The sequence below is a fragment of the Pongo pygmaeus genome, chromosome 20 (genome assembly GCF_028885625.2).
Source record: "Pongo pygmaeus isolate AG05252 chromosome 20, NHGRI_mPonPyg2-v2.0_pri, whole genome shotgun sequence".
Lineage (NCBI taxonomy): Eukaryota > Metazoa > Chordata > Mammalia > Primates > Hominidae > Pongo > Pongo pygmaeus.
The window spans coordinates 11,092,474-11,116,998 of record NC_072393.2 but is presented as its reverse complement, the minus strand read 5'-3'; the positions used below and the strand labels follow the sequence as shown (position 1 = coordinate 11,116,998).

The following is a 24,525-nucleotide window of genomic DNA, read 5'->3' as shown; positions in this document are numbered from 1 at the left end:
CCTCTGTCACCATTCTGAGGGGCTGTCATGACTCAGACCAAAGGCAGCACTGATCAGGCCAGGACATACCCCCAAGGGGCCTGCCTGTGGCCACAAGACAGCCTGACGTCACCACCTTCAATCAACACACCCCCTGGGATTTTTTCACAGCCAACTCTTGGCTCACTAATGAGTCCCTGTTCAGTGATTCTGGGCTTTTCCTAGCCCCCCCGCAGCTTAGAGACAGCAGGTCAACTTAGTCTCGTGGTGCCCCTTGAGCCCGCCCCGTTCTCCCGGTAGGATGGTCAGCAGAAAACTGGTTCCAAGAAAAAGAACCACTCACCGCGGAGATGGTAAACAGAGAGTTATCGAAGGACATGTCTGAAACAGAAAGAGAAAGAAAACCCAGGATTGGGGGCCAGTTGTAACTTCCCTGCTCCCTGCCATCCCCGCGCTGCCCCCCAGACCACAGGGAAGCAACTGGGGTCCATTTCCCAGCATCCTCTATGGCGCCCTTCCAACCCATTCTGCACGGTGAACTGTTCACAGCTACAAAGTGAACCAAGTCCTTCTACACACAGCCTTCCTAGGGGGATCTCTCACTGCCCTCGGGAAAATGGGTATCTTATCTCAGGCCTTCCAGAAGGAGCACCTGCCAGCTCCTCCTCCTCCCCAGGCTCTCCTCCAATTGCTCCATCACCCATTTTTTTTTTTCTTGTTTTTGAGAAGGAGTCTCACTCTGTTGCCCAGGCTGGAGTGCAATGGCGCGATCTCGGCTCACTGCAACTTCCGTTCCTGAGTTCAAGTGATTGTCCTGCCTCAGCGTCCTAATAGCTGGGATTACAGGCATGCACCACTACACCCAGCTAATTTTTATATTCTTAGTAGAAATAGGGATTCACCATGTTGGCCAGGTTGGTCTCGAACTCCTGGCCCCAAGAGATCTACCTGCCTCGGCCTCCCAAAGTGCAGGGATTACAGGCGTGAGCCACCACACTCGGCCTCCATCACCCATTCTTGTAGGTCTCTGCTTAAACATCACTTCTAGCCAGGTGAGGTGGCTCACAGCTATAATCCCCACGCTTTGGAAGGCCAAGGAGGGAGGATCACTTGAGCCCAGGAGTTCAAGACCAGCCTGGGCAACATAATTTTTTGTCTCTAGAAAAAAAAATTTAAAAAGTAGCTGAGTGTGGTGGTGTGTGCCTGTGGTCCCAGCTACTCAGGAGGCTGAGAGGGGAGGATCACTTCAGCCTAGGAGGTTGAGGCTGCAGTGAGCTATGATTGCGCCACTGTGCTCCTGTCTGGGTGACAGAGCAAGACTCTGTCTCAAAAAAAACAAAACAACAACAAAAAAAGGGCGGTGGCTCACGCCTGTAATTGCCTGTAATCTCAGCACTTTGGGAGGCTGAGGCGGGTGGATCACCTGAGGTCATGAGTTCGAGACTAGCCAGGCCAACATGGTGAAACCCTACCTCTACTAAAAATACAAAAATTAGCTGGGCGTGGTGGCACGTGCCTGTAATCCCAGCTACTCGGGAGGCTGGGGCAGGAGAATCACTTGAACGCAGGAGGCAGAGGTTGCAGTGAGCTGAGATCGTGCCACTGCACTCCAACCTGGGCGACACAGTGAGACTCCATCTCAAAAAAAAGAAAAACATCACTTCCTCGGGAGACCACCTGCCTTGTGCCAGACACAGTCTGGTGCCATCATAGGCTGTTTCCCATTGGAGAATGGGCTTGTGGACAGACAGCACATCTGTCTTGGTTACAAAAGGACCCTCTCAGATCTTAGCACATAGTAAGTGCTCAATAAGTGTGTGTGTTGGACCAGGAATGAAGTACAGAGAATACATTTCTCTGCTTGGGATGCCTTCAAGAGAACATCCTGCATGACAGACTGGCTGCCTTTCACCCCCTTGGGGAAGCTGGCAGAATAGCATGTTCTAGAAGGCAAGTGTGGCCCGGGAGTCCCAGAGATAGACATGGTCCTTTCCCCATGGAGCTGGCCGTCCAGCAGAGGAAATGAGTATGAAATATGCAAGCACCTAATGATCACTTAATTCTGTTTCATTTTTGTTTCTTTCTTCCTTTTTTTGAGATGGAGTCTCACTCTGTCACCAGGCTGGAGCGCAGTGGCGCAATCTTGGCTCACTGCAACCTCCGCCTCCTGGGTTCAAGCGATTCTCCTGTCTCAGCTTCCCAAGTAGCTGGGATTACAGGCTCGCGCCACCATGCCCAGCTAATTTTTGTATTTTTAGTAGAGACAGGGTTTCACCATGTTGGCCAGGATGGTCTCGATCTCCTGACCTCGTGATCCACCCGCCTCGGCCTCCCAAAGTGCTGGGATTACAGGCGTGAGCCACCGCGCCTGGCCCTTTTTTTTTTTTTTTTTTTTTTGAGACGGAGTCTCGTTCTGTCGCCCAGGCTGGAGTGCAGTGGTGCGATCTCGGCTCACTGCAAGCTCCGCCTCCCGGGTTCATGCCATTCTCCTGCCTCAGCCTCCTGAGTAGCTGGGACTACAGGTGCCCGCCACCACGCCCACCTAATTTTTTGTATTTTTAGTAGAGACGGGGTTTCTCCGTTTTAGCCAGGATGGTCTCGATCTCCTGACCTCGTGATCCGCCCGCCTCGGCCTCCCAAAGTGCTGGGATTACAGGCGTGAGCCACCGTGCCCGGCCTTTTTTTTTTTTTTTTTTTTTGAGATGGAGTCTCGCTCCGTCACCCAGGCTAGAGTGCAGTGGCGCAATCTCAGCTCACTGCAACCTCCGCCTCCCGGTTCACATGATTCTCCTTGCCTCAGCCTCCCAAGTAGCTGGGATTACAGGTGCCCGCCCCCACACCCTGCTAATTTTTTTGTATTTTTAGTAGGGACGGGGTTTCACTACCTTGGCCAGGCTGATCTTGAATTCCTGACCTTGTGATCTGCCCGCCTCAGCTTCCTAAAGTGCTGGGATTACCGTTGTAAGCCACCGCGCCTGGCCGCCTAATTGTATTTCTACCGAGGGGTAAGAAGAATGGTCGGACCTGGGGTCCTATAAGTAGCAGGCATAGACCCTGTCTAGGCAGTCAGGGAAGACTTCCCAGAGGAGGTGACCTTTAGGTTAAGTCAAAGGAGACAGAAGGTGAGAACCCAAGGGAAGAGGTGGCGAGGGTGTGTTTTGACCCTAAAGGGAACAAGCAGTCACAGAAGAAATTTGATTGGTGTGTGATGAGGCCTGATGGCATTTGGAGGTGTAATCCTTTCCCTACCGGAGTCAGGAGTGTGGAGGCACAGACCTGCACTGTTGAAGTTAATCTGGGCCCAGCAGGATTCTCGATCTCTGCAAAGGAATTCAGGAGAAAGAGACAGGGACCAGGGTTGCCCCTTGAGTCAGGAGGCTTCATCGGGAAAGCCCTGGCCCCAAACCACACCCAAAACGTAACCTTTGCTCCGCACCCACTGACCCATGGGTCTTCCCCACAGAAGAGCAGTAACATCCTGATTTCTGGAGCTGTCACACTGTGGGACAGCCCCTCGGCTGGGGGAAAAAAAACATGGAAATTCTCTTGGGCCAGGCGCGGTGGCTCACGCCTGTAATCCCAGCACTTTGGGAGGCTGAGGCAGGTGGATCACTTGAGGTCAGGAGTTCAAGACCAGCCTGGACAACACGGTGAAACCCCGTCTCTACTAAAAAATACAAAAATTAGCCAGGTGTGGTGGCGTGTGCCTGTAGTCCCAGCTACTCAGGAGTCTGAGGCAGGAGAATTGCTTGAACCCAGGAGGCGGAGGTTGCAGTGAGCCGAGATTGCGCCACTGCACTCCAGCCTGGGTGACAGAGCGAGATTCCGTCTAAAAAAAAATACATATATATAAGCCAGGCGCGGTGGCTCATGCCTGTAATCCCAGCACTTTGGGAGGCGGAGGCAGGCGGATCACCTGAGGTTGGGAGTTCAAGACCACCCTCACCAACATGGAGAAACCCCGTCTCTACTAAAAATACAAAATTAGCCAGCTGTGGTGGCACATGCCTGTAATCCCAGCTGCTCGGGAGGCTGAGGCAGGAAACTGCTTGAACCCAGGAGGCAGAGGTTGCGGTGAGCTGGAGATTGCGCCATTGCACTCCAGCCTGGGCAACAAGAGCGAAACTCCATCTCAAAAAAAAAAACATATATATATTCTCCTGGTTAGGAGGTCCACAGCCAGGTGAAGCTGGGATGCAATCCCCAGAGCAGGTTTTCATCTCCAGGCAGCAGGATGTCTCCCCACTCTCAGAGAAGAGAAACTGACACCAGGGCCAGTTAGGACATCCTGGCGCCCAGGAACCTGGGCCATCGCCTACAGTGCAATTGGGCACTGCACAACCCCAGGGGCATTCTTTAGAAACTGACTGTGGGTATCTAGAGTGATTGTGACCGTTTTCTGGCAGCTGGGGGTAAAAGGGTGTGGGGAAGGGCCTCTCCCTGGGCAAACTGCTCACTCTGTGACCGAGTGCTGAGCCTCAGTCCTCTCTTCTGTAAAATAGGGCTATTCATGGTGCCTGTTTCCAGGGCTGCCATAAGGATAAGGAGCTCCAGCTTCAGAGAGTCCTAGCACAGTCCTCCAGCACACAGGAGGCACTTAATAAATGGCTCCTGTTCCTATTATACAGCATGCCCACCTGGAGGCGCTGTTTGTGGGGGGCATGGAGTTCCCACCCTGCCAGGGAAGTGTCCTTCTATCCCCAAACCACCCTCTGTGGGTCTCCAGGGATGATCTCACCTTTTCTTCTGTAAATTTTTGAGTTTAACTGGAACAAAAAAGAAATGAGCATGTGTTAGATTTTGGTCCTAATTGTATCCGGCAATTTCGGTTTTTTTTTTTTTTTGAGACAGAGTCTCACTCTTTCACCCCGGCTGGAGTGCAGTGGCTCAATCTTGGCTCACTGCAACCTCTGCCTCCTGGATTTAAGCAATTCTCCTGCCTCAGCCTCCCAAGTAGCTGGGATTACAAGTGCGCATCACCAGGCCCGGCTATTTTTGTATTTTAGTAGAGAAGAGGTTTTGTCATGTTGGCCAGACTGGTCTCGAACTCCTGACCTCAAGTGATCCACCTGCTTCGGCCTTCCAAAATGCTGGGATTACAGGCATGAGCCACCCCACCCAGCTTGGAAGGCCTCAGATTTTTTTTCTTTCTTTTTTTTTTTGTTTTTTGAGACAGAGTCTCGTTCTGTCGCCCAGGCTGGAGTGCAGTGGTATGATCTCGACTCACTGCAATCTCTGCCTCCCAGGTTCAAGCGATTCTTCTGCCTCAGCCTCCCATGTAGCTGGGACTACAGGTGCACACCACCACGCCCAGCTAATTTTTGTGTTTTCGTTAGAGATGGGGTTTTACCATATTGCCCAGGCTGGTCTCAAACTCCTGACCTCGTGATCTGCCCACCTCAGCCTCCCAAAGTGCTGGGTCATCGCGGACAACATGGTGAAACCCTGTCTCCACTAAAAATACAAAAGTTAGCTGGGTGTGGTGACACGCACCTGTAGTCCCAGCTACTCAGGAGGCTGAGGCAGGAGAATCGCTTTAACCTGGGAGGCGGAGGTTGCACTGAGTCGAGATTGTGCCACTGCACTCCAGCCTGGCAACAGAGCAAGTGAGTTGAGATCGCCTCACTGCACTCCAGCCTGGGTGACAGGGCAAGATTCCATCTAAAAAAAAAAAAAAAAAATATATATATATATATATATATATATATATATATATATGTATATATGAGTGTGTGTGTGTGTGTGTATGTATATATATATACACACATATATACACATATACACATATATATACACACACACACACATACACACACACACACACACACAATTTGGCTAGGCATGGTGGCACAAGCCTGTAATCCCAGCATTTTGGGAGGCTGAGGCAGGAGGATCACTTGAGCCCAGGAGTTTAAGACCAGCCTGGGCAATACAGCAAGACCCTATCCCAACAAAAAATATTTTTAAAAAATTAGCCAGGTGTGGTAGTGTGTGCCTGTGGTCCCAGCACTTTTGGGAGGCTGAGGTGGGAGGATTGCTTGAGCCCAGGAGTTACCCAGCCTGGGCAACACAGCAAGACCCTGTCTTAAAAAAATAAATAAATAATTAGCTGTGTGTGGTGGCACGCACCCATGGTCCCAGCTACTTGGGAGGCTGAGGCAGGAGAACTGCTTGAGCCCAGGAGGTCAAGGATGCAGCGGGCTATGATCCTGCCATTGCACTCCAGCCTGGGTGACAGAGTGAGTCTCCAAATGAAAAATTTTTAGGCCGGGGACTGTGGCTCATGCCTGTAATCCCAGCACTTTGGGAGGCCGAGGCGGGCAGATCACCTGAGGTCAGGAGTTCCAGACCAGCTTGGGCAACATGGCGAAACCCCATCTCTTCTAAAAATACAAACATTGGCCAGGCATGGTGGTGCACGCCTGTAATTCCAGCCACTTGAGAGGCTGAGGCAGGAGAATCGCTTGAACCTTGAAGGCGGAGGTTGCAGTGGGCCGAGATTGTGCCACTGCACTCCAGCCTGGGCGACAGAGCGAGCCTCTGTCTGAAAAGAAAAATAATAAATAAATAAATAAATAATTTTAAAAAGGGTGTGATGAACAAATTACTGAACCTGAAAACAAAATGGTGTGAGTTGTGAATGTAAGCACATTTTCACGTTCCAGAAGTTGTCAACTGGCAACTTGTGTGCCAGGCTTTCTTTGCATGCTGTTACCTTTTCTGACCACCAGGGCAACAGCCACAGCAAGGAGGAAGAGGGCACCAGCCAGGCTCAGGCAGAGCACCAAGATCCAAGTGGGCACTGGAGGAAAATCAGAAAAGAGAGTGGGCAGGTCAGTGTCGTCTCTCCAGGTTACCTTTGAGTAGCCAGCCCTTACCACATAACCCCCAACCAAAGAACATGAATGCAGCTGGACCCAAGAGACTTAGTAAATTTTGTGTCTGGCCAATTAGCATATCCCCCTCTCCTGGCTATTGTGATTGGTTCAGGATGAGCATGTAACCCAAGTGGAGCCAATGAGAGCTAACTCTGGGACTTTGGCAGTACCACTGGGAAAAGAGTTTTACTCCTCTGGCTAGCATCGCATAGGATAGATATCTTAGGCCAGGCGTGGTGATTCATGCCTGTAATCCCAACATTTTGGGAGGCTGAGGCAGGTGGATTACTTGAGGCCAGGAGCTCAAGACCAGCCTAGCCAACACAGGGAAATTCTGTCTATATTAAAAATATAAATAATTGGCCGGGCGCAGTGGCTCACGCCTGTAATCCCCACACTTTGGGAGGCCAAGGCAGGCGGATCACTAGGTCAGTAGATTGAGACCATTCTGGCTAAAATTGTGAAACCCCGTCTCTACTAAAAATACAAAAAATTAGCCGGGCGTGCTGGCACGTGCCTGTAGTCCCACTTACTCAGGAGGCTGAGGCAGGAGAATCGCTTGAACCCAGGAGGCGGAGGTTGCAGTGAGCTGAGATGGCGCCACTGAACTCCAGCCTGGGTGACAGAGCAAGACTCCGTCTCAAAAACAAACAAACAAAACAAAAAACAACAAAACCCCACAAATAATTAGCCAGGTGTGGTGCACACCTGCAATTCCAGCTACTTCGGAGGCTGAGGCACAAGAATAGCTTGAACCTGAGAAGTGGAGGTTGCAGTGAGCTGAGATCATGCCACTGCACTCCAGCCTGGGCGACATAGAGAGACCACATCTGAAGAAACAAACAAGAAAAGAGATGGCTGGGCATGGTGGCTCACGCCTGTAATCCCAGCACTTTGGGAGGCTGAGGCGGGTGGATCACCTGAGGTCAGGAGTTCGAGATCAACCTGGCCAACATAGTGAAACCTTGTCTCTACTAAAAATACAAAAATTAGCCAGGTGTTACGTGCCTGTAATCCCAGCTACTTGGGACGCTGAGGCAGGAGAATCGATTGAACCCAAAAGGCCGAGGTTGCAGTGAGCCGAGATTGGGCCATTGCCTTCCAGTCTGGGTAACACAGCCAGAATCTGTCTCAAAAAAAAAAAAAAAAAAAAAGAGAGAGACTATATATCTGAAGCTTCAGGGCACAATCTTGCCTCCATGAGGGGGAGAAACTACCTGAGAATAAGACAGAAGAGGAGCTGAGAAGGCAAATGCTTTCTGTCGTTTTTCAGCACCTGGATCCAGCCATATCTGAAGTCAGCCATGTAAACTGACTTCAGCTCAGTGAACCAACAAATCCCCTCTTGTTGGTAGAGCCAGTGTGAGTCAGGTTTTTATTACTTGCAGTCTGGGTGCCAGTGGCCAGATGACATCCACCCCCAGCCCAACGGTAGACCCTGAGATCCATCCAGAAGCTAGTCACACAGGCATGGGAGTGGCAGTTCCAGAGTCACCTTCTCAGCACAGGACTTGGCTTCCCCTTCCTGGAGAAAGAGGAGATGCCCTGACCCCAAGGGAGGCGAGGAGCTAAGCCAGGAGGGGGAAGAAGACAGACGCTTGGTATTCTCAATGACAATGTCAGCCTTGTTCATTGATTCACCTGGGGCAGAAGGGGTGTTGTCAGCTCCCTACTCCAAGACCACAAGGCCAAGGTGAGAGAAGGGGGCCTTTGATAGAGGAGCCTGAGGCCGGGAAGGACAGAGAACTGCTCTGTCATAGCTGCGTGTTGGCCTCTGCTAGCAACAAGATTCTTTTTTGCAGTGAAAAAGTTCTTTTAAAAGATTTTTGGGCCAGGCGCGGTGGCTCATGGCTGTAATCCCAGCACTTTGGGAGGCCGATGTGGGCGGATCACTTGAGGTCAGGAGTTGAAGACCACCCTGGCCAACATGGTGAAACCCCATCTCTACTAAAAAATACAAAAATTAGCAGGGTGTGGTGGTTGGCGCCTGTAGTCCCAGCTACTCGGGAGGCTGAGGCAGGAGAATCGCTTGAGCCTGGGAGGCAGAGGTTGCAGTGAGCCAAGATTGGGCCACTGCGCTTCAGCCTGGCCCAGAGTGAGACTCTGTCTCAAAAATTAAAAAAAAAAAAATGTTTTTACAGACAGAGTCTCCCTCTGTCACCCAGGCTAGAATGCAGTGGTGCGATCATGGCTCACTATATCCTCTACCTCCCCAGCTTAAGTGATCCACCTGCCTCAGCCTACTGACACATGCCAGCACGCCCTGTTAATTAAAAAAAAAAAAAAAAATTAGCCGGACGCGGTAGCTCACGCATGTAATCTCAGCACTTTGGGAGGCCGAGGTGGGTGGATCACAAGATCAGGAGATTGAGATCATCCTGGCTAACACTGTGAAACCCCTTCTTACTAAAAAAAAAAAAAAATACTAAAAATTAGCCGGGTATGGTGGCACATGCTTGTAGTCCCAGCTACTTGGGAGGCTCTAAGGCAGGAGAATCGCTTGAACCCGGGAGGCGGAGGTTGCACTGAGCTGAGATCGTGCCACTGTACTCCAGCCTGGGCGACAGAGCGAGACTCTGTCTCAAAAAAAAAAAAAATAAATAAAATTGGGGGGAGCTGGGCATGGTGGCTCATGCCTGTAATTCCAGTACTCTGTGAGGCCGAGGCAGGCGGATCACCTGAGGTCACGAGTTTGAGAGCAGCCTGGCCAACATTGTGAAACCCCATCTCTACTAAAATACAAAAATTAGCTGGGCATGGTGGTGCACGCCTGTAATCCCAGCTACTCAGAAGGCTGAGGCAGAATTGCTTGAACCTCGGAGGTAGAGGTTGCAGTGAGACTCAGGAGGCTGAGGCAGGAGAATTGCTTGAACCTCAGAGGTGGAGGTTGCAGTGAGCTGGGATCACACCACTGCACTCCAGCCTGGGTGACAGAGTGAGACTCCGTCTCAAAAAAAAAAAAAAAAAAACAAACTGGCCAGGAGCCAGGTGCGCGGTGGCTCATGTAATTCCAGTATTTTGGGAGGCTGAGTGGTGGGATCACTTGAGCCCAGGAGTTAGAGACCAACCTGGGCAACACAGTGAGTCCCTGTCTTTGCAAAAAATAGAAACATTAGCCAGGCGTGGTGGTGCACGGCTGTAGTCCCAGCTGCTAGGGAGACTGAGAAGGGAGGATTGATTGAGCTCAGGAAGTGGAGGCTGCAGTGAGCTGTGATTGCGCCACTGCACTCTAGCCTGGTCAACAAAGCAAGAACCCCATCTAAAAAAAAAAAATTAAATTAATTTTTTTTTTTTTTTTTGTAGAGACAGGGTCTCACTATGTTGCCCAGGCTGATCTTGAACTCCTTGGCTCAAGGAATCCTCCTGCCTCAGCCTCCCAAAGTCCTGGGCTTACAGGCGTGGGTCACTGCACCCGGCCAGGAAAGTTCTGACTGATGGTAACACAGAAGGCTACCAAAGGCTCCTCCCTCCTGCTTCTTGACCCATAACCCATGTCCAGCCTCCTCATTCAGAGATCAGAAAAGGACATCAGCCCTGCCAGGGTTCCCGTCTCACTTGGGTGAAAAGATCGAATCCTTGCTGTGGTCTACAAGGCCCCCCACGATCCTCCTGGTGAACTCCCTGCCCCGCCTCTCCCCATTTTCCTCCTTGTTCACCATCCTTCAGCCATACTGGGCTCCTCAGACACACCAGGGAAGCTTCAGCCTTGGGGCCTTTGCACATCCTGTATCCTCTGCCTGCAACACATGCCCTGGATATCCACATGGTTGGCTCCTCCTCATCATTCAGTTCTTTGCTCAAATGCCACCTCCTCAGAGAGGGCTACCCTGATTGCCCTACTCTACTTCAGAGTCCAGAGGGCTGACCATTAGAACATGGGGCCAGTCGCTCTACTCTACTTCAAATAATGACATCCTCACCCAGGTGGATTTCATCTGGTGCCCTGCTGGCAGGTTGAATATATATTGGATTTCATGTTTATCATCTGTCCTCATCCGCCTGGAATGTCAGCCTGGAATGTCTTTGGGCAAGCCCAAAGATAGTTCTTGGTGCACAGTAAGTGCTCAGAAACCTTATGTGGCTCATGCTGGGCATGGTGACTCACATCTGTAATCCCAGCTACTCTGGAGGCCGAGGTGGGAAGATCACTTAAGGTTAAGAGTTCAAGACTAGCCTGGTCAACATCTTTTTTTTTTTTTTGAGACAGAATCTTGCTCTGTCACCCATGCTGGAGTGCAATGGCATCGTCTTGGCTCACTGTAACCTCCGCCTCCCAGGTTCAAATGATCCTCCTGCCTCAGCCTCCTGAGTAGCTGGGATTACACACGCATGCCACCACACCCAGCTAATTTCTGTATTTTTTAATAGACATAGGGTTTCGCCATGTTGGCCAGGCTGGTCTTAAGCTCTGACCTCAGGTGATCCACCTACCTCAGCTTCCCAAAGTACTGGAAATTACAAGCATGAGCTACCATGTCCAGCCCTGGTCAACATTTTCAGACCCTCATCTCCAAAATAATTTTTTTAAATTAGCTGGGCATGGTGGTGCACACCTGTAGTCCCAGCTACTTAGGAGGCTGAGGTGGGAGGATCACTTGAGGACAGGAATTGGAGGATGAAGTGAGCTATGATTGTGCCATTGCCCTCTAGTCTGCACAACCTTGTCTCATTTAAAAAAAAAAAAAAAAGGCCAGGTGAAGTGGCTCATGCCTGTAATTCCAGCACTTTGGGAGGCTGAGGTGGGCAGATCATGAGGTCAGGGGTTCGAGACTGGCCTGGCCAACATGGTGAAATCCTGTCTTTACTAAAAATACAAAAATTAGCTGGGCATGGTGGCACACACCTGTAATCCCAGATACTCAGGAGGCTGAGGCAGAAGAATCGCTTGAACCAGAAGGCGGAGGCTGCAGTGAGCCGAGATCGCGCCACTGCACTCCAGCCTGGGCAACAAGAGCATAACTATCTCAAAACAAACAAACAAACAAACAAAATATGTGGCCAAGAGGGGAAGTGATGTATGTCATGGAGGTGTAATTCATGGTTTTTGGAAGGCAATGGCATCCCAGACTGGCTACCTGTTACCTGTGTACAAGGTGTACCTCCTGTGCCTCGGTTTCCTTATCTGCAAAATGGGAAAAATCACAGCACCAATTTTGGCACCAAGAGGGAGATGGGCTGCCTGACAATAAGACAGAGAAGAATGTGGAGCGGAGATGGGGCAGATGGTTCCTGACAGCTTTCAGCACCTGGATCTAGCCATACCTGAAGTCGGCCCTGTGAGCTGACTTCAGCTCAGTGAACCGACAAATCCCCTTTTGGGCTGGCTGAGAAGATGGAAAAAGGAAAGGTGAGTAAGTCCTGGCAGGGTGTAAGCCTGGCTTTTTCTGGGAAGGCCTCTGAGTCAACAGTACACACAAGAAGTCCATGTGAGAAAATGAAGCCCCTGGCAGTGAGATCCCATAGAAGGGCCTTACCTGGGAAGGAGACGTTCACGGGCTTGCTGAGGTCTGACAGCTGGGACTGGTTGAGCTCACCTAACACTCCATACTGGCAGTAGAAGGGTCCCCCTGGAGCCTCGCTGCTGCCGCCGCTCAGGTTAAATGTCACCCCGTGCTGGTCCATGGGGGCCTGCAGGAGCTGGACCACCTGCCTCCCTCGATACAGTGTGAAATTCGCCCCCGGGAAGTTCCCAGGGGCCATGCATGCGATGTGGATGGGGTCCTCTTGGCTGCTTGGGTACGGGGGCACCAGCCGGATGGATGGTGCTGGGATCGCCAAGGAGCCTGCGATGCAGAGGGTAAGGTGAGTGGGTGCGTGGTGAGAGTGGAGGCTGACCTGGCTATGTGGCCTCGGGCAAGTAGATCACCCTCCCTCAGCCTTGTGTTTTCTATGAGTCAGGAGGCTAGTGACCCTATCCCACACTGCCTGGCACATAGTGACGGCTCCCTGTAGTTGAATTACTTTTCTTTTTCCTTTTTTTTTTTTTTTTGAGTCAGAGTCTCACTCTGCCACCCAGGATGGAATGTAGTGGTGTGATCTCGGCTCACTGCAGCCTCCACCTCCCGGGTTCAAGTGATTCTCCAGCCTCCCAAGTAGCTAGGATTATAGGCATGTGACACTATGCCTGGCCAATTTTTATATTTTTAGTAGAGATGGGGTTTCACTATATTGGCCAGACTGGTCTCGAACGCCTGGCCTCATGTGATTCCCCCCACCTCGGCCTCCCAAAGTGCTGGGATTATAGGCGTGAGCTACCATGCCTGGCCATCAGTTTTCAATAATAGCATTGGTTATTACATAGCAACACAACTATACTCTTATTATTTATTTTTTTAATCTATTTATTATTACTTTATTTATTTATTTAGAGGCAAAATCTTGCTTTGTCGCCCAGGCTGGAGTACAGTGGCCTCAGTCTCCTGAGTACCTGGGACTACGTGCCACCACGCCTGGCTAATTTTTATATTTTTAGTAGAGACGGGGTTTCACCATGTTGGCCAGGCTGGTGAACCTGGCTAACTAGGTTGCCCAGATCCTCACCTCAAGCGATCCTCCCACCTTGGCCTCCCACGAGCTGAGTCCTGAGTGATGAGGAAGGACCCATTTGGAGAGCTGGGGAAGGGCGTTCCAGCAGAGGGAACAGCATGGACAAAGGTCCAGGGGATGGAAGGGGAATGGGGGTGTTTAAGGAGGAGCAAACACCTGATGCAGTGGTTCACGCCTGTAATCCCAGCACTTTGGGAGGCCAAGGTGGGAGGACTGCTTGAGCCCAGGAATTTGAGACTAGCCTGGAGAACACAGTGAGACCCTGTCTCTATTTAAAAATAAAAATAAAAATTAAAAAAGGAGCAGAAAGGAGGCCATCATGGCAGGAGGGAGAGGGTGAATGAGGGGGTGGCAGGAAGGGGAGGGGGTGGGCGAGAGGGACGGCAGGAGAAGGAAGGGCAGAGGACTTTTATCTCCTTTCCCAGGCTGGGGTGAAGAATATGGATTTTGGAGCATGGCTTCCTGCAGGATGAAGTCTCCTGGGGATCCATCTCTCTCCTGACTGCCCACAGGCTTCTGAGCAGAGTGTCTGGCCAGGTGAGGTCTACACAAACCCTCCCTCGTCCAGCCTCCAACCCCCACCCACCCCTGTCACACTGATATCCCCCTAGGTAGACCCTCCTGCTGCCCCAGCACTCAAGGAGCCTTCAGAGACGAAGCGGGGCTGAGTCATGGGGTGTGGGCACAGCTGACTCCAGAGGGGTGATATTTCTGATATTCGTAAACTTGGGGGTGATGAGGAGCCTAACAAGAAAAAAGCAACACTGCTGGAGAGTTTCCAAGGCTCAGGGGCAAACCCATCTGTCCAGGGCTCAGCCTCCTTGATGCCCTAAGAACGGCAGCCCCTGCACTGGTTTCTGCCCCTGGAGCGGCAAGGTGGACAGATGATGGGGGGAAAGGCGTGGGGGATCTGAGAGGGGGGCTTCAGACTCACCAGCTGCAAAAAGCAAGATGGTCCAGGGCATCTCTCCCCGCATTTGGCTGGGAAATCCGGCTGAGGCCAGAGGGGCCCAAGGCTCCCCGCCAACTCCTCCTGTGAGGCCAGATCGGGGAAAGGAGAACCAGGGCTGATTCTCAAGCTGAGAGTTTCCTCACTGGCAGGAAGTTGCACACACAGGCTTGGGCACTGAAAAGGACTCTCTCCTCTCCCCACCCCTTCCCCAAACACACATCAGACCCGCGCACCTCTCTGGTTGCAGTTCTGCAGATTAGAGGGGAAAAAAATGGATGAGATGGCTAGGTGGTTTTCACAATTTTTTCCTTTTTTTATTTTTATTTTTTGAGACAGAGTCTTGCTCTGTTGCCCAGGCTGGAGTGCAGTGGAGTGATCTCGGCTCACTGCAGCCTCCGCCTCCCAGGTTCGAGTGACTCTCCTGCCTCAGCCTCCTGAGTAGCTGGGACTACAGGCAGGAGCCACCATGCACAGTTAATTTTTGTATTTTTAGTAGAGACAGGGTTTCACTATGTTGGACAGGATGGTCTCAATCTCTCGACCTCGTGATCTGCCCACCCCAGCCTCCCAAAGTGCTGGGATTTCAGGCATGAGCCACCGTGCCCAGCCTTTTGTCTCTCCTTCTAAGGGAACTCCTGGGAATGAGACAGGGTGACAGCAGTGGGATGTTTGGAAACCCACACCCAAGACACAAACCATAGCCTAACCAGCACCAACATTTAAACAAATATCAGCAGGAGTGGGAGGACATGGTGGTTAGGGCTGGGCCTCTGTGACCTCAGGCATGGCTTATCTCCTTTGAGGCTTCAGTATACTGCTCTGCAGAATGGGGCTAAGAGTAGTAGACATTAGGCCAGACGCGGTGGCTCACACCTGTAATCCCAGCACTTTGGGAAGCCAAGGTGGGCAGATCACCTGAGGTCAGGAGTTCAAGACCAGGCCAATATGGTGAAACCCCGTCTTTACTATATACAAAAAATTAGCCGGGCGTGGTGGCACATGCCTGTAATCCCAGCTACTCGGTAGGCTGAGGCAGGAGAATCGCTTGAACCCGGGAGGTGGAGGTTGTGGTGAGCTGAGATCGCGCCATTGCACTCCAGCCTGGGCAACAAGAGTGAAACTCCATCTCAAATAAATAAATAAACAAATAAAAAAGAGTAGTGGACATCAGATTCAAAGAACTTGTAGTAGGAAATGCAATGCCTAGTGGGTAGTGCGTGCTCACAACGTAAAGTTACAGGGAGGAAAAAGACTCAGAAGTTTGATCAGCCATGTGAAAGGGAATACCAGTTCCAGATCAATTCTGGATATAGTTTGTGATATAGTTCACAGGATAAACTGCCTCCTGTTTACAGCCCAGAAACTTCCAAGTTTCTCTTACTACTGGGTTTGCATTTATCTTTTTAAACATTTCTGTTCAAGCCAATCAGGTTTGCTTGGGGGTTTGGACCCAAGAAGGATGTGGCGTGTGGTCATCAAACACCAAAATGCGTCATTAGAGTGAACTTTTTTCTTTGGACACAGAAAGTTCAATCCAACCTCAGGGCCTTTGCACACACTATTTCCCTGGCCTGGAACACAATTCTGTCAACCTGGTCAAATCCTGCTTCTGCTTCAGGTCTCAGTTTAAATAGCACTTCTGGGAAAACTTTCCAGGCCCCTCTGGACTTAGAACAATCCCCTAGCTAAATTTTCCCACAGTGCCCTGTAATATTCCTTTATTGCAACTGGCATGCTTGTATCTTCAAGGAATTTGCTCACTTCATCAAAGTTGTCAAATGTATTGGTGTAAAGTTGTTCATATCCCCTTACTATCCTTTTAATGTCTGTAGGGTCTGTAGTGATGTTCCTTCTTTCATTCCTTACACAAAAATTAGTGAAGTCTCCTTGTCTCTTACTGGTCTTCCTAGGAGCTAATCATTGTTATTGATCTTTTCAAAGTGCCACAGTTTGGATTTGTTGTTTTATTTTCTATTTTATTGCCTTTTGACTTGACTTTATTCTTTTCTTTTTTCTGGTCACCTTATGTTCAATTGGCTCTTCTTTTCCTAGCTCATGTTTTGTTTTTAAATTTAAACTTCACCAGCAGAAATTTGTATTAATAGCTTCTTAAGATGGATGCTTATATAAACTCTTTTTATTAAAAAAAATTTTTTTTTAATTAGCCAGATGTGGTGGTGGGCGCCGAGTAGTCCCAGCTACTCGGGAGGCTGAGGCAGGAGAATGGTGTGAACCTGGGAAGCGGAGCTTGCAGTGAGCCGAGATCACGCCACTGCACTCCAGCCTGGGCGACAGAGCGAGACTCCGTCTCAAAAAAAAAAAACACTTTTTTTTGAGACAGGGTCTTGCTCTATTGCCCAGGCTACAGTGAAGCAGCATGATCATGACTCACTGCAGCTTCACCCTGCTGGGCTCAAGAGATTATCCCATCTCAGCCTCCTGAGTAGCTGGGACTACAAGTGTCCACCACCACACCTGGCTAATTTGGAAAAAAAAAAAAAAATTGTAGAGACAGGGTCCCATTATGTTACCCAGCCTGATCTTGGACTTCTGGGCTCCAGCAATCCTCCTGACTCAGCCTCCCAAAGAGCTGGGATTACAGACAGCTCATTAACTTTAAACCTTTATCTTTTTATTTTTTTTGACAGAGTTTTGCTCTGTCGCCCAGGCTGGAGTGCAGTGGCGTGATCTCGGCTCACTGCAAGCTCTGCCTCCCAAGTTCACGCCATTCTCCTGCCTCAGACTCCTGAGTAGCTGGGACTACAGGCGCCCGTCACCACGCAGGGCTAATTTTTTGTATTTTTAGTAGAGACGGGGTTTCACTGTGTTAGCCAGGATGGTCTTGATCTCCTGACCTCATGATCTGCCCGCCTCGGCCTCCCAAAGTGCTGGGATTACAGGCGTGAGCCATCACCCCCGGCCCACCTTTATCTTCTAATATAAGCATTTAAAGGCACACCTTTCCCTCCAAGAATTGTTTTAACTGCATGCCACACATTTTCATATATTGAGCGTCATTAAGTTAAAAATATTTGCTTATTTCGATTGTGCTTTTTTTTCTATGATCCAGAGAATATGTGTGTTGCTTAATGCCCAAGTATTTGGGCTTTTTGGGGGGCAGCTTACTGTTAATGATTTTTAACTCCTTTGTGGTCAGGGAATATACCCCATATAATTTCAATGCTTTGAAATGTATTGACTTTTTAGAATGGTGCAGGGTATCTTGATCCACATTGTACGTACGCTAGAAATTCAAGTACACTGTGTAGTTGTTTGGTATAATATTCTCTAAATATTAATACAATTTGGTCAAGGTAGTTCACAGAATATTCTTGAATTTATTGAATTCATCCTCATGCTTTTTTTTTTTTTTTTTTGTGGAGACAAGGTCTTGCTTTCTTGCCCAGGCTGCTGGAGTGCAGTGGTACGATCATGGCTCACTGCAGCCTCCATCTCTCAGGCTCCAGTGATCCTCCCACCTCAGCCTTCCAAGTAGCTGGGACCACAGGCATGCACTGCAGCTGGCTAATTAAATTTTTTTTTTTTTTTTTTTTTTTTTGTAGAGACAGGGTCTCACTACATTGCCTAGCTGGTCTTGAACTCCTGGGCTCAAGTAAACCTCCCACCTTGGGCTCCCAAAGTGCTGGGATTACAGGCGTGAGCCACCACCACGCCCAGCCTCCTTCATGTTTTTTTTTTTTTGAGACGGAATCTAGCTCTGTCGCCCAGGCTGGAGTGCAGTGGTGCAATCTCGGCTCACTGCAAGCTCCACCTCCCGGGTTCATGCCATTCTCCTGCCTGTCTCCCGAGTAGCTGGGACTACAGGCGACCGCCACCATGCCCAGCTAATTTTTTGTATTTTTTAGTAGAGATGGGATTTCACTGTGTTAGCCAGGATGGTCTTGATCTCCTGACCTTGTGATCTGCCCACCTCAGCCTCTCAAAGTGCTGGGATTACAGGCGTGAGCCACTGCGCTCGGCCTTTCTTTTTTTTTTAAAACAGAGACAGGGTCTTGCTATGTTGCCCAGGCTGGTCATGAACTCCTGAGCTCAAGCAATCCTCCTACCTTGGCCTCCCAAAGTGCTGGGATTACAGGCGTGAGCCACCACGCCTGGCCTTTTTAATTTTTTTTCTTTTTTTTTTGAGACGGAGTCTCGCTGTCACCCAGGCTGGAGTGAAGTGGTGCGATCTCGTCTCACTGCAAACTCCGCCTCCTGGGTTCAAGCGATTCTCCTGCCTCAGCTTCCTGAGTAGCGGGGATTACACGTGCGCCACCACGCCTGGCTAACTTTTGTATTTTTAATAGAGACAGGGTTTCACCATGTTGGTCAGGCTGGTCTTGAACTCCTGACCTCGTGATCCGCCCACCTCAGCCTCCCAAAGTGCTGGGATTACAGGTGTGAGCCACCGTGTCCAGCCTTTTTTTTTTTTTTTTTAGACAGGGTCTCACTTTGTCGCCCAGGCTGGAGTGCAGTGGCACAATCTCGGCTGCACGGCAACTTCCATCTTCCGGGTTTAAGTGATTCTCCTGCCTCAGCCTCCTGAGTAGCTGGGATTACAGGCATGCGCCACTACGGCTGGCTAATTTTTGGATTTTTAGTAGAGACAGGATTTCACCATGTTGGCCAATCTGGTTTTGAACTCCTGACCTCAAATGATCCACCCACCTCCCGAAGTGCTGGGATTACAGGCATGAGCCGCCATGCCCAGCCTTCATGATATCTTAACACAGCTTTCCTCCTCCTCTGGGAGCACAAGGATGGGGTCTGTGTTGTTACCTGCAGTGTCCCGTGTCTCCCACCATGCTTGGCACATCATAAATATTTCTCAATCATCTGACCTGACAGCGAAAAAAGACATCCATTCAAGCCACTTCTGTGGCTGTATACTGGGTGTACAGGAGATGGAGTTAAGAGAGATTCCTGGCTTATTTTTTCCACCAGCTGAGTACTGAGCATCATCATGTTCCCAGAATGGTGCCAGAGACATTAGGATAAATGAAAATGGCTCCTGTCCTCAAGGAGCTCAGCGTTGAAGAAGAGTCAGACAAGAAGACAAGGAGAGTCCACTGGTGAAGTGCAGTAACAGAGGCAGTGGCCGAGGGGGCTCAACCCAGCTACAGCAGGGTCAGGGAAAGCTTTTGATTGATATTGATAGCGGCAAAAGGCAGACAAATGCCTAGGCAGATAGGGGCAGGTCCCTGGGGAAACCCCACCTCCAAGCCAAAGACAGTTTAAAGCCTGAAAGCGAAGCTACAAGTCAAATCCAGGGACTGGACAGAGAATCTGTCTTCTATTTGGCGTGCTTTCCTCAGACTGATCCCCACCCTTCACCTAGTTTGCATATACCTACCCTTTTCTAATTGGTTTTCTATACTGTTGGACCCACCTTTGAGTGGTGTCTTCGCTTTAACCTTTTTTGCACACTCACAATCCAATCAGCACACATTCCTCATTCTGAGTCCATAAAAAGCCCCAGACCCAGCCACACTGAAAGATAAACCACACACCCACATCTCCTCTTTGCTGAGAGCTGTTCTGTCGCTCAAAAAAATTCTCCTCCCATCCTCACCTTTCAATTGTCAGCATTTCCTCATTCTTCTTGGATGCAGGACAAGAGCTTGAGAACTGCCGAATGCAGGTACAAGCTATAACACAGGTGGGCTGAGTGGGCAGGGTGCCTCCAGTGTCATGCCCCTGCGGGTGGTAGGGGGCACTGCCGGCTGTAGATGTCCCCGGCTGGCAAAGTGGCTATGAAAAATCCTGAGTCAATATGGTGAAGGAATCTACAACCTGGAATTCTGGTTTTTTTTTTTTTTTTTTTTTTGAGACAGGGTCTCTCTCTGTTGCACAGGTTGGAGTGCAGTAGTGCAGTCATGGTGGCTCACTGCAGCCTCAAACTCCTGGGCTCAAGCGATCCTCCTGAGTCAGGTTCCTGTGTTGCTGGGACTACAGGCGTGTGCCACCATGTCCAGCTACTTTTTTTTTCCATTAAAAATTATTTTAGCCAGGCGCGGTGGCTCACGCCTGTAATCCCAGCACTTTGGGAGGCCAAGGCCAACGGATCACGAGGTCAGGAGATCAAGACCATCCTGACTAACACGGTGAAAACCCATCTCTACTAAAAATACAAAAAATTAGCCAGGCATGGTGGGGGGCACCTGTAGTCCCAGCTACTCAGGAGGCTGAGGCAGGAGAATGGCATGAACCCGGGAGGCGGAGCTTGCAGTGAGCCAAGGTTGCACCATTGCACTCCAGCCTGGGTGACAGAGTGAGACTCCGTCTCGAAAAAAAAAAAAGTATTTTATTCAAATTATGTTTTCCAAAAGAGAGGGTTCTGTGCTAGTCGTCATTGAAAGTTTTCATACCCTTTCAGAACCACATTTGCCGGAATGAACATTTCAGATGGGCTTGGTACCATCTGCGCCTGAGTGAATGAGTCAACTGAGGATACAGCAGCATTACCTACGGGAGTCTGCTGAGCCATACTGTCCAATAATTCCACTGAAATTCCAATCTGAGCAACAGATGGAGTTCGGACAATATTCATGGCTCCAAAAGGATTGTTGGCTTCCTTCTCCAGATTTAAGACCTGAAATTTTGAAGATGGCACTTCGCTTCCCATTCGTGACAAATCCTAGGAGTTGCCACACTGGCATTCCATTTGAATCAGGATAAGAAAAGTAGACAGATCCTCCTTCCCTCAGGAAATGGGATTGTTCCCATGCCCAGCTAATTTTTAAAAAAATGTTTTTGTAGAGATGGGATCTCACTATGCTGCCCAGGCTAGTCGGGAACTCCTGGGCTCAAGAGATCCTCCCAACTTGGCCGCCCAAAGTGCTGGGATTACAGACGGGAGCCACTCCACCTGGCTTTGACAGTGTCTGTTTTATTCAGTCAGAGGCTCAGTAAATATTTGGTGAATAATTAGGGAGGAGAGTTTTTGGATTTGTTTACTCAAGGGACATGAATCGCCCATTCAGACACCAGAGGCCAGTGAGAATGGTGGAGCGGGGAGCTCCAGGCACCCGTCCTTGCATAGAAACACTGAAAAAACATACAAAAATTAGCCGGGCATGGTGATGGGCACTTGTAATCCCAGCTACTCGGGAGGCTGAGGCAGAAAATTGCTTGAACCCAGGAAGCAGAGGTTGCAGTGAGCCGAGATTGTGCCACTGCACTCCAGCCTGGACAACAGAGAGAGACTGTCTTTGGGGGAAAAAAAAAAAAAAGCTGTCAGAATCAACTTTATCTGAGCTCTAGTGTTAAGTAAAAATTACTGGAGGCCACTATTTCAGACTAAGTTTCTGCACTGAGCCCCAACAGAGAAGACTAAAAATCAAAAAGAAGTCACTTATGCTAAAGTTCTACATCACCAAACTGAAACTGAGCTGTTTTCTGACCTTCCTCGTGACCGTTGCCTGATTCTAGAGTCTATGATCACAAATAAGGCCAATTGAGATCTTTAACTGAATTAGTTGTAATTCAGCTGTAATTTTGTCCTTTGACACTGGAAAATCAAGTTTTTTTTAATTTTTGTTTTTGTTTTGAGACGGAATCTTGCTCTGTCACCCAGGCCGGAGTGCAATGGCACTATCTCGGCTCACTTCAACCTCCACCTCTCGGGTTCAGGCGATTCTCCTGTCTCAGCCTCCCAAGTAGCTGGGATTACAGGCGTGCGCCACCACACCCGACTAATTTTTGTATTTTTAGTAGAGACGGGGTTTCATCATGTTGGCCAGGCAGGTCTTGAACTCCTGACCTGAGGTTATCTGGCTTCCTCGGCCTCCCAAAATGCTGGGATTATAGGCATGAGCCCCTGCGCGCGGCCAGAAAATCAAAGTTTGTGCCAACCAAGTGAACACTGAATTGAGAAAAAGGTACCCTGAATATGGCAGGAAAGCTCCATGGTGTTTTCACCCGCCCTGGACCCATGTCCTTCGCCAGCACTAGGGAAGTCTTGAAGAAAGCAGCCTATGTTTCCAGTCCTGGTTCCTGCGGAACCAGTGGGGAGCAAAGCAGCCCCCATTGCAAAGAAGTCATGTGTGACATGACATTTCTGTCAGTGATGGGTCACATATACAATGTTGTTCTCATGAGTGACATTACCATATTTTTACTGTATCATTGTATGTTCAGATACACAAATACATTGTTACACTTACCTACAAATTTAGTACAGGAACATGCTATAGGGGTTTGAATCATAGAAACAACAGGCCATGCCTTATAGCCTAGGAAATATATATATATATATATATATATACTTTTTTTTTTTTAAGAGACAGGGTCTCACTCTGTCACCCAGGCTGGAGTGCTGTGGTGTGATCATAGCTCACTGCAGCCAGGACCTCCTGGGCTCAGGCGATCCTCCCACCTCAGCCTCCCGAGTAATTGGGACTACAGGCACACACCACCATGCCCGGCTAATTTTTATAGTTTCTGTAGTCTTGTGGTTTTGTCATGTCGCCCAGGCTGTTCTCAACTCCTGGACGGAAGCAATCTGCCCGCCTCAGCCTCCCAAAGTGGTGGGATTGCAAGCGTGAGCCACCAAGCCCAGCCACCGTTTTTGTTGTTGTTGTTTTCTTCTTTTTCTGAGATGGACTTTCACTCTTGTTGCTCAGGCTGGAGTACAATGGCTGAGATCACGCCCTCCGCCTCTCAGGTTCAAGCGATTCTCCTGCCTCAGCCTTCCCGAGTAGCTGGGATTACAGGCATGCGCCACCACGTCCGGCTAATTTTGTATTTTTAGTAGAGACGGGGTTTCTCCATGTTGGTCAGGCTGGTCTTGAACTCCCGACCTCAGGTGATCTGCCTGCCTCAGCCTCCCAAAGTGCTGGGATTACAAGCATGAGCCACCGTGCCCGGCTTTTTTTTTCCTATTTTTAAAAGTATCCCCATTGTTAAGCCAGGCATGACTATATTGTGTTGGTCTGTTCTAATATGTCTAGAAGCTACAGAAGGATTGACTCAAGGTGTTTGTCTTCAACTCAGAATGCGTTCCTTGTAAACAGTGCAGGGGGAAGGAAGAACCCATACCCGTCTGGAGCAAAAGATTGCAATGGAAGAAAACCACAGATGCACCAAAGCCTGGGGTGGAAAGCTGCCGAGAATGTTTCTTTGGCCAATGAGAGCCTTCTAAAGTATCCATATATACTGAATAATTTATTTATTTAATAATTTTGAGATGGAGTCTCACTCTGTTGCCCAAGCTGGAGTGCAGTGGCACGATCTCAGCTCACTCCAACCTTCACCTCCTGGGTTCAAGCGATTCTCCTGCCTCCTGAGTAGCTGGGACTACAGGCATGGGCCACCACGCCCAGCTAATTTTTGTATTTTTAGTAGAGACGGGGTTTCACCATATTTGCCAGGCTGGTCTCGAACTCCTGACCTCAGGTGATCTGCCCGCCTCAGCCTCCCAAAGTACTGGGATTACAGGCATTACCCACCGTGCCTGGCCTACACCAAAGAATTTAGAAAGCGATGTGCGTGTCCCTCAAAGTCCCTAAACTGTCACCTCTCGCTGATCTCTAGGCTTAGCATTAGCAGGAAGTAAAGGCTGAGGTGGAGTTGTTAGCATCCTGCTTAAGCCCTGGAGTATCCCCTCATAGATCTGCAGACATTGGGAGAGGGCAAATTTAGTTTAATTAATTAATTAATTAATTTTTTGAGACAGAGTCTTGGTCTGTTGCCCAGGCTGCAGTGCAATGGCGCAATCTCGGCTCACTGCAACCTCCGCCTCGTGGGTTCAAGCAATTCTCCTGCCTTAGCCTCCCGAGTAGCTGGGACTACAGGCATGCGCCACCATGCCCAGCTAATTTTTGTATTTTTTTGTTTTGTTTTGTTTTTGTTTTGAGATGGAGTCTCGCTCTGTAGCCCAGGCTGGAGTGCACTGGTGTGATCTCGGCTCACTGCAAGCTCCACCTCCTGGGTTCACGCCATTCTCCTGCCTCAACCTCCCGAGTAGCTGGGACTACGGGCGCCCGCCACCACGCCCAGCTAATTTTTTATTTTTATTTTTAGTAGTCATGGGGTTTCACCGTGTTAGCCAGGATGGTCTCGATCTCCTGACCTCGTGATCCGCCCGCCTCAGCCTCCCAAAGTGCTGGGATTACAGGCGTGAGCCACCGTGCCCAGCCGCGAGAGGGTATTTTTTTGTGTGTGTTTATG

At 49.6% G+C, this 24,525-nt stretch overlaps 1 protein-coding gene and 1 pseudogene across 4 annotated transcripts in view; both read right to left on the bottom strand.

Moving 5' to 3' along the window:
- The window catches only part of C20H19orf38 (chromosome 20 C19orf38 homolog), a 35,644-nt gene that overhangs the window by 6,286 nt on the left and 4,833 nt on the right, over window positions 1-24,525 (bottom strand). The window contains exons 2-7 of one of the 4 annotated variants that reach the window (XM_054463944.2): window positions 14,338-14,436; window positions 12,332-12,640; window positions 6,695-6,781; window positions 4,718-4,745; window positions 3,229-3,299; window positions 323-360 (exon numbers count right to left, since the gene is read on the bottom strand). In XM_054463944.2, the coding sequence (XP_054319919.2) occupies window positions 323-360; window positions 3,229-3,299; window positions 4,718-4,745; window positions 6,695-6,781; window positions 12,332-12,640; window positions 14,338-14,380 (576 nt within the window). In that variant the 5' untranslated portion in view covers window positions 14,381-14,436. Of the gene's footprint in view, window positions 1-322; window positions 361-3,228; window positions 3,300-4,717; window positions 4,746-6,694; window positions 6,782-12,331; window positions 12,641-14,337; window positions 14,463-24,525 lie in introns of those variants that run through there. The other 3 variants (XM_054463946.2, XM_054463947.2, XM_054463945.2) reach the window with 3 other exon arrangements.
- On the bottom strand, window positions 20,669-21,081 carry LOC129020094 (protein Hikeshi-like; annotated as a pseudogene).